The sequence below is a fragment of the Haliotis rufescens genome, unplaced genomic scaffold (assembly GCF_023055435.1).
Source record: "Haliotis rufescens isolate VD_foot unplaced genomic scaffold, xgHalRufe1.0.p SCAF_5, whole genome shotgun sequence".
NCBI lineage: Eukaryota > Metazoa > Mollusca > Gastropoda > Lepetellida > Haliotidae > Haliotis > Haliotis rufescens.
In genome coordinates, this window is record NW_025964223.1 from 27398653 (window position 1) to 27410936 (window position 12284).

A 12284-nucleotide genomic window follows, 5' to 3' on the forward strand; every position below is an offset into this window, starting at 1 on the left:
ACCTCTGCTGATCAATTTAAATGGCACCGATAGCATGTGTTTCTTGATTCCCTTCGCATTTATAATGCGCAAGATTCCATTCACCAAGTTGATGCTCATAGCGCTACACTATTATTACCCCGGTCAATGGATCAGTGAGCACTCGATTTTCATTCTCAGCTCCCTGGAGAGTATACAATCCAAGCTGCCTGTGAGGCGCTAGAAGGTTATCATTTGCATTTGAAACTTATAACACTATTTTAAAAAAAGTGAAAAGTGAAAATGTACATTAATGTACATTAATACATGATTCACATCCATCGGCCTTCAACTTGGGTCACATCATGGGAAGCTGATGTCATACCATGTATACTCGGACTCCGTGGTATCGCGGCATTCATCGTATCGCGGCATTTGTGATTTCCGGTAGTTCACGCGGGACACGCCTCCTAGCGGCTGTTTACATATGCAAATCATCAACCAGGAAGTCTTCGCCTCGTAAACAATTGCAATTTCTGCAGAATGTTCCGTCTACTGGTAAGTAAGCATTTATAGACAGATTGATACTTAGTTCTGGCATGTTTTGAAATAGTGCCTTACCCCTATCTTTCAAATGACTTCGATATAGCCCGCTTTTTCTCAAGTAAACTTTCTCGGTCGACCTGAACAAGGTCGTCTGCATATTCATGTTGACAAATAAGGTAGCGGAAGTGACGTAGTCCACACATTTGTTTCCGCTAAGTGGTCAGAAATGTATGGTACATAATAAGGGCCATAATGCCATATTTACCAATACGTTCCTGACTTGGAGCCAAATATGATACATAATGTTGTCATAAAAGGAGTGGTAAAATTCGAAAAATGTGTATTTATAGTTTTCTGTATTGCGTTTTATGTATATATTTATAAGTTTTTTTAAACAATTTTTTTACACATTTTTTCAACTTTTTGGATTAATAATGTTTATTCTTTTTTAATAAAAATCTTACAATATTTTACTCATATTTGTTGTTTGTTTTTTGTTTTATTACTTTTTGGGGGTAAAATGGTAAGAATGCATGTATACCTATTAATTATTGCACAGACTAAATTCTACTTACCTTTTCCCTCTTCAGGATAGCAAGACTGTTAAAGTAAGGAGGCAACTAACTTTTCAGCAGCCTAAGACAGTTAAAGTTAGATGCCAGTATGATGCTGCCAATTTGCAGCGTACATTTGATGCCACTCGCGATGGAATTTCAGTATATAGTGCATCTCGTTTGTATACAGTTCCGGAGTCAACTCTTCGAGACAGAACAAGGGGTAATGTTCCTGTCCATGCCAAGCCCGGTAGAGAGACGCTTTTGCAGTGACATGTGGCAGAAAAACTAAGAGTGATAGACCTCTTAGTGACAACTGGTTTTATGGGTTTCTAAGGCGATGGCCCGAGGTTAAACTTGCCAAACCCCAGAAGCTATCCATGCTGAGAGCACAATATGCCTCCCGCGAAGCACTGCGTTCCTACTTTAAGGAGCTGGCCACTATTTTGACATTTAATGAACTGAGAGAGAATCCAGAAAGGATCTACAACATGGATGAGACTGGGATCAGTACTGAGCATGCCCCTCCTAAGATCGTCTGTGACTCCACTTCCCAACCACAAGCAGTAACATCGCCAAGATCTTCCACAGTTACCGTTATCGGTGGTGGTAATGCCATTGGTAACCACATTTAACTCTAGTTGAATGGGCCAAGAAGCACAACGTCATTTTGTTTGTCCTGCCACCACATACCAGTCATATCACCCAGCCTCTGGATGTTGCAGTGTCCGGGCCCTTTAAATCTATGTACAGCAGGGAATGTCAGTTGTATCTTCAACGGAATCCAGGTGTGAAAATCACCAAATACGAGGTTGCCAAGCTCACAGCCAAACCATATTTGAGGGCAATGTCTCCAGATAATTTGGCGTCAGCTTTCCGGAAATCTGGGATTTATCCTTTTTCCAACAAGACTATTGAGGATCTGTCCGTAGCACCTGCAACTATATATCCTCACTCAGACAAAGGAAATCAGGAAAATGAAGCACCTCTGGATGCTCCACCTTTGGAATCCACGCATGAAACCCCAGGTAGCCGTTCAGATGTTACACCACCAGTTCAGGTTCCTTCAGCTTCCAGTACAAGCCAGTTTCTTCAAGAGAGGAGGATCACAAAAGTCTTCTGTAAACCTAAAAAAAAAATTTGTGCCACCGTTCCTGACTGGAAATCTTCTGAAGCAAAAAAATGTTGAAATTATGCAGTCCTCAAAAAGCACAAAAAAGCTACAGAATCAAACTAACATTCCAGCAAAAAGTACACATTTGAAGAGATCTGCTACTACTTCGACTAAACGCGCTGCCTGTGTCAAGCATTCCAAACCTACAACTCCTCAGCCAGGTCCATCTTCATTTTGGGTTTCATCTCCTGATGTGTCTGATGATGATTCAGAGAACTGCTGTGTTTGTGGCAAGAACACCCCACCAGGACTAAGGTCGTGCCCTTATCTGGTGATTCTCAAGTGGGCTCAGTGTGACAAATGTCAACACTGGACACATCTGTCATTTTGTGCAAATACCACATTTGTAAGGCGTCATGGTGAATTCTAGTGCCCCCACTGTGTTTAAACTGTTTCCTTGGTGACTATTTAACTGTTAACCTATTTGCTCCATTGTTCTAGATTTTGCGAAATTTCGGGACTACTGAACTTTTTATGCATTTTCTTCCTTCATGCTGTCTTTGCACTTGTCTGGATGAATCACGAAGTCTGGCATCATCATACTTTGTGGCAGGTAAAAATTTGTCATATTTTTGTCTGATTTGGGCCTCCATACACAACTTTTCCCTTTACCGCGATACGATAGAGTTCTCTCCCTTGTCAAACTGAGCGCGAGGCCCGGCTTTTACTCGGCGCTACGAATGGAAATAATGAACTTTTATCAGTAAAATGTGCACATTTAGATGAAATAAATGACGTATGATACAGAGAACACAAATAATCAAAAAGGTTGGTGAGTGCATTTTGTTCCGTTCAGCGTACATGACAAGTACCGCGATACCCCGAGGTTGCAGGCTACATATTGTTGATAAAAAGTCGGACTAAAATACAATGTCTAATCTTTCATTTAAGCTATCACAAGTCACTCAAAAGAAATTGGCACAGACTGAATCGGGTTGAGATTTTGTTTGATGTGGGGCAGGTGTTTAGGTTTCAGTAGGTAACATGCATCTTTCGTACACAAGCTCATCCTGAAAAGACCGGATCTCAATGCAACCTGTTAACGAAAGTGGACGATTTAAAGGGCATGGTTTAGTGTCGCTGTAAATATTTACTTCATGTAAACTAGCATGTGTATTTTATAGAATTATTATTGATAGCATGTACATATATTGCTGAAACAGACCATTTCCACAATACAACTCACTGTTGATCATAAATGATGATGAAATGACATTGGGGTGAACATGCATACACAAACTTATATCAATCTCATGAAAGACGAATGGCATTACGCGGTAAAATCGGTGATCATATTGAGAGATATAACGTCGAATACAATGTCATTGCATTTAATATGATCAGTTCTAAGATTGAATTATAAATTTGTTCCAAGTATGTGTATTATACAAAGCATACTATATAAGTTCACAAAATAAATCTGCAATAAGAAAGTAAGCTGTTTCAAGGATATCCTGCAATTGATATTTTTCACCAGCCTACCACATATGATGCCACAATTATCAGTCATTTATAATACTAGTCATAACAATTCAATAATGTTTTAACAGCTGTAGTTATGGATATATAACATTGATGTTACATACAAGTATTTGTGCTGAAGAACGTTTAATATTTGGGCAGGACAGGAAAATGTATATTGTCTTGATGTAATCAAAACCAGAAACTGAACTAGAGCTAGGGATATGCATGCATTCTCACATTGGCTTTGTAAACTCACATATAAATATATTATTATAGCAAATTATAAATGTTGATATACATGCATGTCCAGGTAAAATGGTCAGGAAAGAAGGACACATGGAAACAGAGCATGACCTGCAACAGCCTCAAAATTCATTTAACAGAGCACAAGCAACAGGTAAAACTTGAATATTTCAACATATATCTACATGCAACTGAAGAAACTTTTCGATACTTGGCACTGTTACCATAGCTCTGGGTTGATTTACAGTAAACAAGCACAATGACTTAAAGTAAACCCCTTACTAAAACCTATACTCGGATAAATCATAGGATCTGCAGCCCTGGTAGAACCTTGTTTAGATTGATTTCTTGTGCAATAGCCGGCCCACAATGTAAATGCATATATCATCCATTCATACGATGATTAATAAAGGGTAAGTATCTGTGTTGATGTTTAACTTATTTCTTGATATTCTGATTGGTTTTAGGCCACTATATATTCATTATTTTGCTCTCAGATACAAAGGTTAGTAGCTCGCGGACGAGACAGTATGCCCCAGTTTATGGATGCATCTAATACTTACAATAGAAGGAACTGCTTTCTTTCCATGAGCAGAAACAACATTGGATCAACGCTGTTGTGTGACCGCGAATTCTCTCCTGCCAAATATTTTCCTGATGAGTGCATGAGATGTATTAGATTTCGTTAGGTATGTTTGAACGTAAAATCCTAATTGGGAAGATATTATTTCTGTTTGGATATAACGTAAGTGCATGTATGGGATAGGGTTGAGGGTTTGGGAATTAGCCTGTTTTGTCCAGTGTTGTTGGCATGGTTGTATGTAGCATAGCAATTCCCGTTACTACAATTATATATAACCCTAAGAGGTAAATGCATGGGTAAAAATAATGATTGTCTCACGAAAACCGCCACTAAATTATCTTTTCATGTCGCCATCTTTGTATCTTGTGACCCTGTCTGTATATTATCACTGTTGTAAGTGTATTTATTCTTTTTGTGCAATCGTCAGGACGTATATGGCAAATGTTAAACCCATTTTAACATAGGTAGGATACCCTGGTGGTTCAAGCGTTGTTTATCAGGCAGAAGACCCGATTCCAGTTCCACACATGGGTACACCGTGTGAAGTCAATATCCAACTAAGACCACATTCCTTGCTCACGTAAACAAAATGATCATTACATCTGTATGTACATGGCTGTTATATATATTCATATAGATGAAGAAACAGGGATGGATGCAGCACAGGGCCCTGAAATAGTTGGTTTTGTGAGTGACAATTTGTTATTACATGTAAGGCATTAGTAAGGCATTAGTACCATTCTCAGTGTCTCCGAGCACTGCATGTGCCCTTTTGTGACACCAATTAAATGCAATATATTAAATATAAATGTGAACATTCCACATTGAAATATATTTTACACATGAACTATCATGAATTCTATATTGCCTTTCAAAAGAATTTCTGTCAATGAACATGTTATTGTAAGTTGAATGGTATACTAGGCTATATATCTTATGTACATACCACGCTTTCTCAGTGTCCTCTAATTAGCACTGAGTGCTATAAACGATTGTCAGCACGACCCCAGAGACGTATATTTTCATTCTGTTTTCACCTTCAGATGGAAACTGATCAAGCTCAGAGTAGAGCAGGTAAACAAGCTTACCATGAAAACCATGTAACGTGAAGCAATAATTAAAACAAACTACATCATGGACTATTCATTATGCATATAAGTAACCTTTTATCGTCATTTGAATGGAACTTAGAATAGTTTCCCTGCTGTCAGCTATACTAAGATCTTCTCAATTCTTCCCAGATGACAGTGCACTTGGTTATTCCACCGACACCTCAGCAAGTTCTCAAGAGCCCAACATGGAACATGTGTACCAACCTACGACTGAGGACTACACTCGTTGCATGGCGCTGACTATCATTTCCATAGCTGCTTATATGTATATGTGTGTGAGGAGGAGGGTCGAAATACCCTGGCAACCCCCGAATGGCAATAATGACAATGAGGTTGAAAACTTTGCAATTAACTATGATAATGCATCACAAGAAGAAACGGGTTATTGGTCCCTTGACGAAGATTTCAATCCCTTCGACGAAGAGTAGTCAAAATGCACACTTGATGGAGCAATACACCTGGGCATACATGTATGTCTCTCATCCTTTAAGTTTGCAGATTTGAATATTGCAATTAAACTACCTCCTATATGTATCTACCTCAGATAATCTATTTTCTTTAGATTTCTACCGCATTGAAATGAGTAATTCAATAAATAAATCTGAACGTTCTGTGACTGGAATTCTTCATATACAGTTGATGTGAAAATTCTGTGAAACGTCTGATGTGTTAGTTTTCCTTTCCATTTTGAGGTGAGGTGAAATTGGTTTAACGTCGCGTCCAAGATTATTGCACTTATATAGCGACGTGCTTGCACGTGTGTGTGTGGCTGCTTGTACTAGTCCGGACTGATGCCGATTTATAGTGCTAGCTCACTGAGATACCATGCCGCAGTTTAACATGAATACCCCACTCAGACACAGTATACTGACTCCGAGCCGACCAGTCCTTGTTTTAGCCCCTTAATGCCGAGCGCAAGACAGGGTAACAACAAGTACCATCTTTTAACGTCTTTTGGTATGACGCGGCCGGGAATCGAACCCCGGACCTTCCGCTCTCCGGGCGGACGCTCTACCACTAGACCACGGAGGCTGCCCTTTCCATTGTCATTGATATGTATACAATAATAACTATATAACAAAACAAATACTGAGGCATCATCATAACGTATATTCATGAATATTAAAATGTTATATATCGATAAAATGTAAGAAGCATTTTTTTCTAACTCAGATATCTATATCAAAGAGATGGGAATTCATTCACGTCTTATTGCCTCGGAGATATTCGTATCTTATAGTCACAGGGGAAGGGGCGGAATCACAACAAAAAAACATTTCACAGAGCTGGACCGCAACACTTTTTAGTGACTTCGAATTACACGTGTAATACGCTCTTCAGGGGAATGAACTATCAGGACAGTGTGCCTGAGAGTACTGATAGTATATCAGCGTGATGTCAGCATTTATTAACTATTACATAGTTTTTGGTGATGGAAATGATATATGATCATTTAGCAAAATAAGAAGTGATACGATTAATTACTTATTTACTATTTAAAGGCAACTGAAAAAAATCATGAAATTACAGCAATATGTGACAGTTGTATAGTTTCTAGAATCTTCCCTGTTCTTAGTTCCTTGATAACTCGAATTCGATTATCTCGATATAGTCTTTAATATGATTTATCACGTAATACTCTATGTATCTGCGGAGCGGACGCTAGCGTCCTTTTCGAACAGGATAATGGAACTAGCCCAAGGCCCGGTCAGTAAGAGGTAATACAAATATTACGACCCTCGGTCTTGGGATGACACCGGGCATGATATGGGAATCACAAGGTGATATGGGGTGTCACGGAGTTGTGCTCCAGACACCAGGGTGTCATTAAACATGAATAAAGTAAAACAGCTAATGTTATCAATAGACGACAATATAAATTTACACAAACCAATTTACACTGACAATGATCACTGATTACACAAGCTGATTAGCTAAGCACCAGTATAGCAGTAATAAAATGAGTGTAGATGAACCAACTACTGGGAGTTTAAAAACTTAACACTCTATTGAAGAATAACCTCAGCTGGGTTAAATAGCGGGAAATAAACACAGAGTGACAATCCAAGTCTCTTGGATAATAAAATAGACTTAAACGCCTTAATATAAAACTATTATTATAGACTTAAGACACTTTGAGTGGGCAAGGAAATTCTAAACTTCCAAAGATATAAGGTACTTGACCTACTGAGTATCTAGACACGACATCGTTGAAAAGGTACTTGACTAAAAGAATAACTTGACTAACAACAATAAATAATAACTTGACCTATGATAGACAGTCACGGGAGAGTTGGTTATCCAGGGATTGCTCGAGTAGGAAAACCCTTAGCTAGTAAGTTTAGCACCATACAACCAGAGTGAGTCAGGACTTGATAAAAACTGCCACGTAATCACTTATGAACGAACCCCGAGTTTTGTATGTCCACCCAGTAGTGAAACCTGGAGGGAAAGACACATGCTTTTGCCAAGGCTTTTAACCAATTTCTGTTTCCTAACAAAAGGAAATCCCGAATAGCAAACAAACTACTAAACCAATACGGAAGATGTACGTACCAAAGTAAAGCGCTGAGTATAAGCTATTTAACCATAATAACAAAGATTTACAACCCGATATTTACAATTATTGTAATGGTAAAAAGGACCATATATACATGAGAAATACCTATAAGTACAAGAAAATCGCGCCACTACGTGAAAATTATAAAAATATTTTCAAAACATAAATTAGGTACCAAACATGTATGATGTAACATATATCAAATCATGCAATGATAAAAGTGTGTGATTAATTTAACCGCTAGAGAAAATAATTTACGGGTTACCAATTCACGAACAATGAATGGTCAAGGCACTGGACAACGATGACCCACAGACTGTACCGAATGGTGACGGAAGCCGGACAATTAAAGGAGAGGAGAGCGGCGAGCATGCGTTCACGAGACCGTGCTGTAGACTAGTTTTACGACCCGGCGACATGTGGGTCTTTTCTCTTATCCTATGTCCGATTGTCTCAAACTACGGATAACTCGACAAATATTCAATGGTCCCCGTAATGATAAAACGCGCTGTTTATGATAGTCGCAAACTGGCATGTGTATGATATGTTTGTATGTTTAACGCCGCAGCCACGACGATGGCCCAGCCTTACGGTAGACGCGCATACGCTTGTCCCTCCTCATGTTCTGTATATCCCGACCCGATTTGTCTTTGTGCGCGGTATCAGGTATCTTACAACGAACTGAATTCGACTGAAGCACGAGTAACTTATCAATGAATTACAATCAGGAACGTAGTCCGTCATAATTTGACCTTAGGTCATCACCATTGAATAGCCAATCACGCACCTGGAATTCGATCTCACACATATGTTTAATACAAGTCACTGAAATGGGTTTCTCTCCCACAGGTGTATTAGAAACAATATTACAGTCCCCAGGGGTACGGACTAACAAGGTTTCACTTGTGTACAGATTCGGTCACTCCTTTCTCAGTTAAAATAAGGGCTGAATAAAATACAGAATACATTAAGTAGCGTGGAATACAGCAAATACTTAAACATGTATACAATTCATATACATTTAACATTCACTAACATACAGAACAGTGTATCATGTGCATGGGTTTATATTGGATATATACCGACCTGTTCCGACCATCTCACTCTGCTACGTATCACCAGTAACCCAGTGTCTTAAAACCATCATGGCGGTAACATCCTCAATTGACGCAACAACCCACACAAATGAATATGCTTTCCAGGCCGATAAATATGCAGGTCGCTCTATTTCCGTGACGCTGGTCCCATATGCTTCGGGTCATATTATATATGTTATCAGGAAACCTTAATGCATGCGGCGTTATCTGATTGGTTATCTGACATTACTTCCCTGTAAACGGGAAAACACGGTTGGAAAAATGCTACAGTTAGAAATGAAAAACGAAGACATGAAAATTGAACCGAGGCGAGCGGGAAAATACAGGCGAGCGCGCCTGCACGTTTGCTGTTTCATTCACCTTCGGCCTTCGGTTTCAAAGGTTTGTTTGGACAATGAATATGCATGAAGGTCGCTAAATGGCATGTGCATGACGATACACATGAGCAGAATGGGAATTCCTTCGACTGTAATATTGGGATTCCCTGACATTCCGCAGTAATAAAAGTAGTGCGCCTCGGTGGGCTTGGCTTATCTTTTTACATTCATTGGGAAATGAATGCAATAACACGTGACCAGTTCAACTAATCAGAATGTTAGAATTTCAATGAACACAGAGAAAATTTAATTATATGAATATGAATAAACCAGCAATGTTAGTAGTTATAATTCAACACTTTATTACTGATAACTTAAAGATCTAGCTAGTTAAGTAAAAAGTTATTACGACAGTCACTTACATGTCTAATATGATCATTGACTAAGTGTGTGAGCGCGGTTTGACGCCGCTTTTTGCAAGATTACAGATGTATAACGGCGGGGCACAAACATTACATTCTACGCATGCAACCGGAAATGACGAGAATCTTTGAATCACTTCTTTCAATGATAGGCTATCCACCCACCTTTCACGTACAATGATACAACTTCACAACAGAATTGGCTATAGTCTTCACCGCTTGAAGTAAAACCACAGGCCACTGCGAGCGGCCATGTGCAGCAGCGTGTGGAGCATGCGTACATAACCAGCACGGAAAGAAAGACGTAACATCTAAAGTGCCATTCACCATATTCACTCCTAAATACACCTGCTCGAAGTTACCTGACTCGATTCTTACCCGGATTGTAACCACGTGATCAAAACACAATGATTCTGTTTATCGCACGGCAAATGGACATTTCTTGAAATTTCTTGCATTTTTCGTCATTTTGCCATTTACCGGCGGAATGGCTTGTTTTCACTATTTAAGAATTAGCACACATGCAGCTATCTTCATTAATTAATCATCGCGATATTTCGTGATTCTGTTTCAAGTGGCGAGGGCTATAGGACCGATTCACTCGTAGGATGATGTTTTATTCATGACGGGTTAATAACCCCATTCGAATACCCTGTAATCAGAGTATGCTGGACTATTTATATTTGGTGTGTGAATTTTTATACGCAGCAATTTCTACTTTTTTCAGTGTGTTATTATATTGACATTAGCTTTTGGTATCAGTTCAAAGATATAATATACAATAACCCTGATACTAAACGTAACAATTGAACCATCATTCCATCCGTGACCAAACTATTAAAAAAACAAGAGCAAATGTCTGAACAGCATACGTTTGAAGAGCAAATGTGTTTGACTGTGGAACCTCCATGATTGTTTCAAAAAGTTTCTTTTTTGGTTAACGAATCACTCAGCAATATTCCAGCTATTTGACGACGGTCTGTAAATAATCAAGTATGGACCAGACAATCCAGCGATTGACATCATGAGTATCGATCTACGTAATTGGGATACGATGACATGGATCAACCTAGTCAATGAGCCTGACCACCTGATCCCGTTAGTCGCCTCTTACGACAAGCATAGGTTGCTGAAGACCAATTCTAACCCGGATCTTGGCGGGTGATTTTGTCAAGGAGTATGTAAAGTTGTAACCATGATGTTTTATATACTATCCCAAAGTTGCAATGGTATTATACACAATCGCATATTGCCATTAATCTACAAGAGAGTTGGTGGCAAAAAACGTCGCTTCGAACAGTATTTTAGTTATATGACGGTGTGTCAACTTAATGTAGGGGGACAGACTGTATCCGTGCTCATTGGTTACGCCAACGTAGTTAACGTCTGAGACCTGCATCACTTTGGGCTTTCCTCCGATATCAGGCTGAAATACCTTGATAGAACTGGCATACTGTTCAACGCAGCGTTAAACCATACTCACTTTCTCGCTATAATTACAGGCAACTTATATACCAATGTTACATTTACCAGCGAAATGACATTGCAAATGTCGGTTAAAGTTAGATGTACACACGTTATCTGCTTGATAACAGAACAGATGAATCTAATCGTAACATTCACGGAAGAGTTGTCTCCCCTGAAAGAACGGTTTCAACTTGGAGGGTAAAGTTAAAGTTGCAAAAATTAGACTTGAATATTTTTAATAATACTTGTAACTGACTGCTGCAGGCTGTGATAGAGAAATTGTTGGTCTAATCATTCAATTATGTAATAGATTGTAATCTCCACCCCGCAACGTGTCGATGATGCTTGTTTGTAGGGCTATCGATGCAGTATGGTGGAGGCTTCAGCATACATCAGACTTTTCTGGTTTTTTTTGTATATATTTGACTTTTCTTCCGACCTTCGACTTTAACTACCTAGTGATACCACATACGCGACCCATTCGAAAGTGTCCACGTTTTTGCGACTTTAGAACTTGCAAACAAGATGTGTAACTTGGCGGACATCTCCTCGTAATAGTAAAGCCTCTCTGTGCGTGAGTGATCCACCAATGATGTTTTGAGTTGTTTGTTGAATCTATGTCCCTAGTGATGAAGTCGATTGCAAGATCCTACCGTACTCGGTAATAGAGGATGAAAGGATTTGTGGTTGAATGAATGAATATATCTGGAAATGTTTTGTAAATCTGCCGATGGAATTATATCTTAATGCTCCGTTGATTGTGGCATTGAATTTGAGTGTCCGGCCC

The 12284-nt window shown here is 39.1% G+C and overlaps 1 protein-coding gene across 3 annotated transcripts; it reads left to right on the forward strand.

Annotated features, from left to right (window-relative positions):
* Window positions 1–390: 390 nt before the first annotated feature.
* Window positions 391–6245, forward strand: LOC124110428. Of its 3 annotated transcripts, XM_046469800.2 has the most exons (6): window positions 391–516; window positions 1095–2785; window positions 4007–4093; window positions 5160–5209; window positions 5566–5596; window positions 5764–6245. In XM_046469800.2, exons 2-6 carry the CDS (start codon window positions 2707–2709, stop codon window positions 6060–6062), a joined length of 546 nt encoding a protein of 181 aa, XP_046325756.1. In that variant the 5' UTR covers window positions 391–516; window positions 1095–2706; the 3' UTR covers window positions 6063–6245. The 3 variants fall into 3 exon arrangements, with proteins under 3 accessions (XP_046325756.1, XP_046325772.1, XP_046325765.1); XM_046469816.2 differs by lacking the exons at window positions 391–516; window positions 1095–2785 and adding an exon at window positions 2811–3004; XM_046469809.2 differs by lacking the exons at window positions 391–516; window positions 1095–2785 and adding an exon at window positions 2811–3000.
* The last annotated feature ends 6039 nt before the right edge of the window (window positions 6246–12284 follow it).

What these genes read in the sequence shown, in the direction of transcription:
- LOC124110428 (XM_046469800.2), top strand. Translation starts at nt 2,707, where the DNA reads ATGCATTTTCTTCCTTCATGCTGTCTTTGCACTTGTCTGGATGAATCA. An exon ending in TAACAGAGCACAAGCAACAG is followed by an intron (nt 4,094 to 5,159) that starts GTAAAACTTGAA and finishes ATATTCATATAG; the next exon opens with ATGAAGAAACAGGGATGGAT. An exon ending in TCAAGCTCAGAGTAGAGCAG is followed by an intron (nt 5,597 to 5,763) that starts GTAAACAAGCTT and finishes AATTCTTCCCAG; the next exon opens with ATGACAGTGCACTTGGTTAT.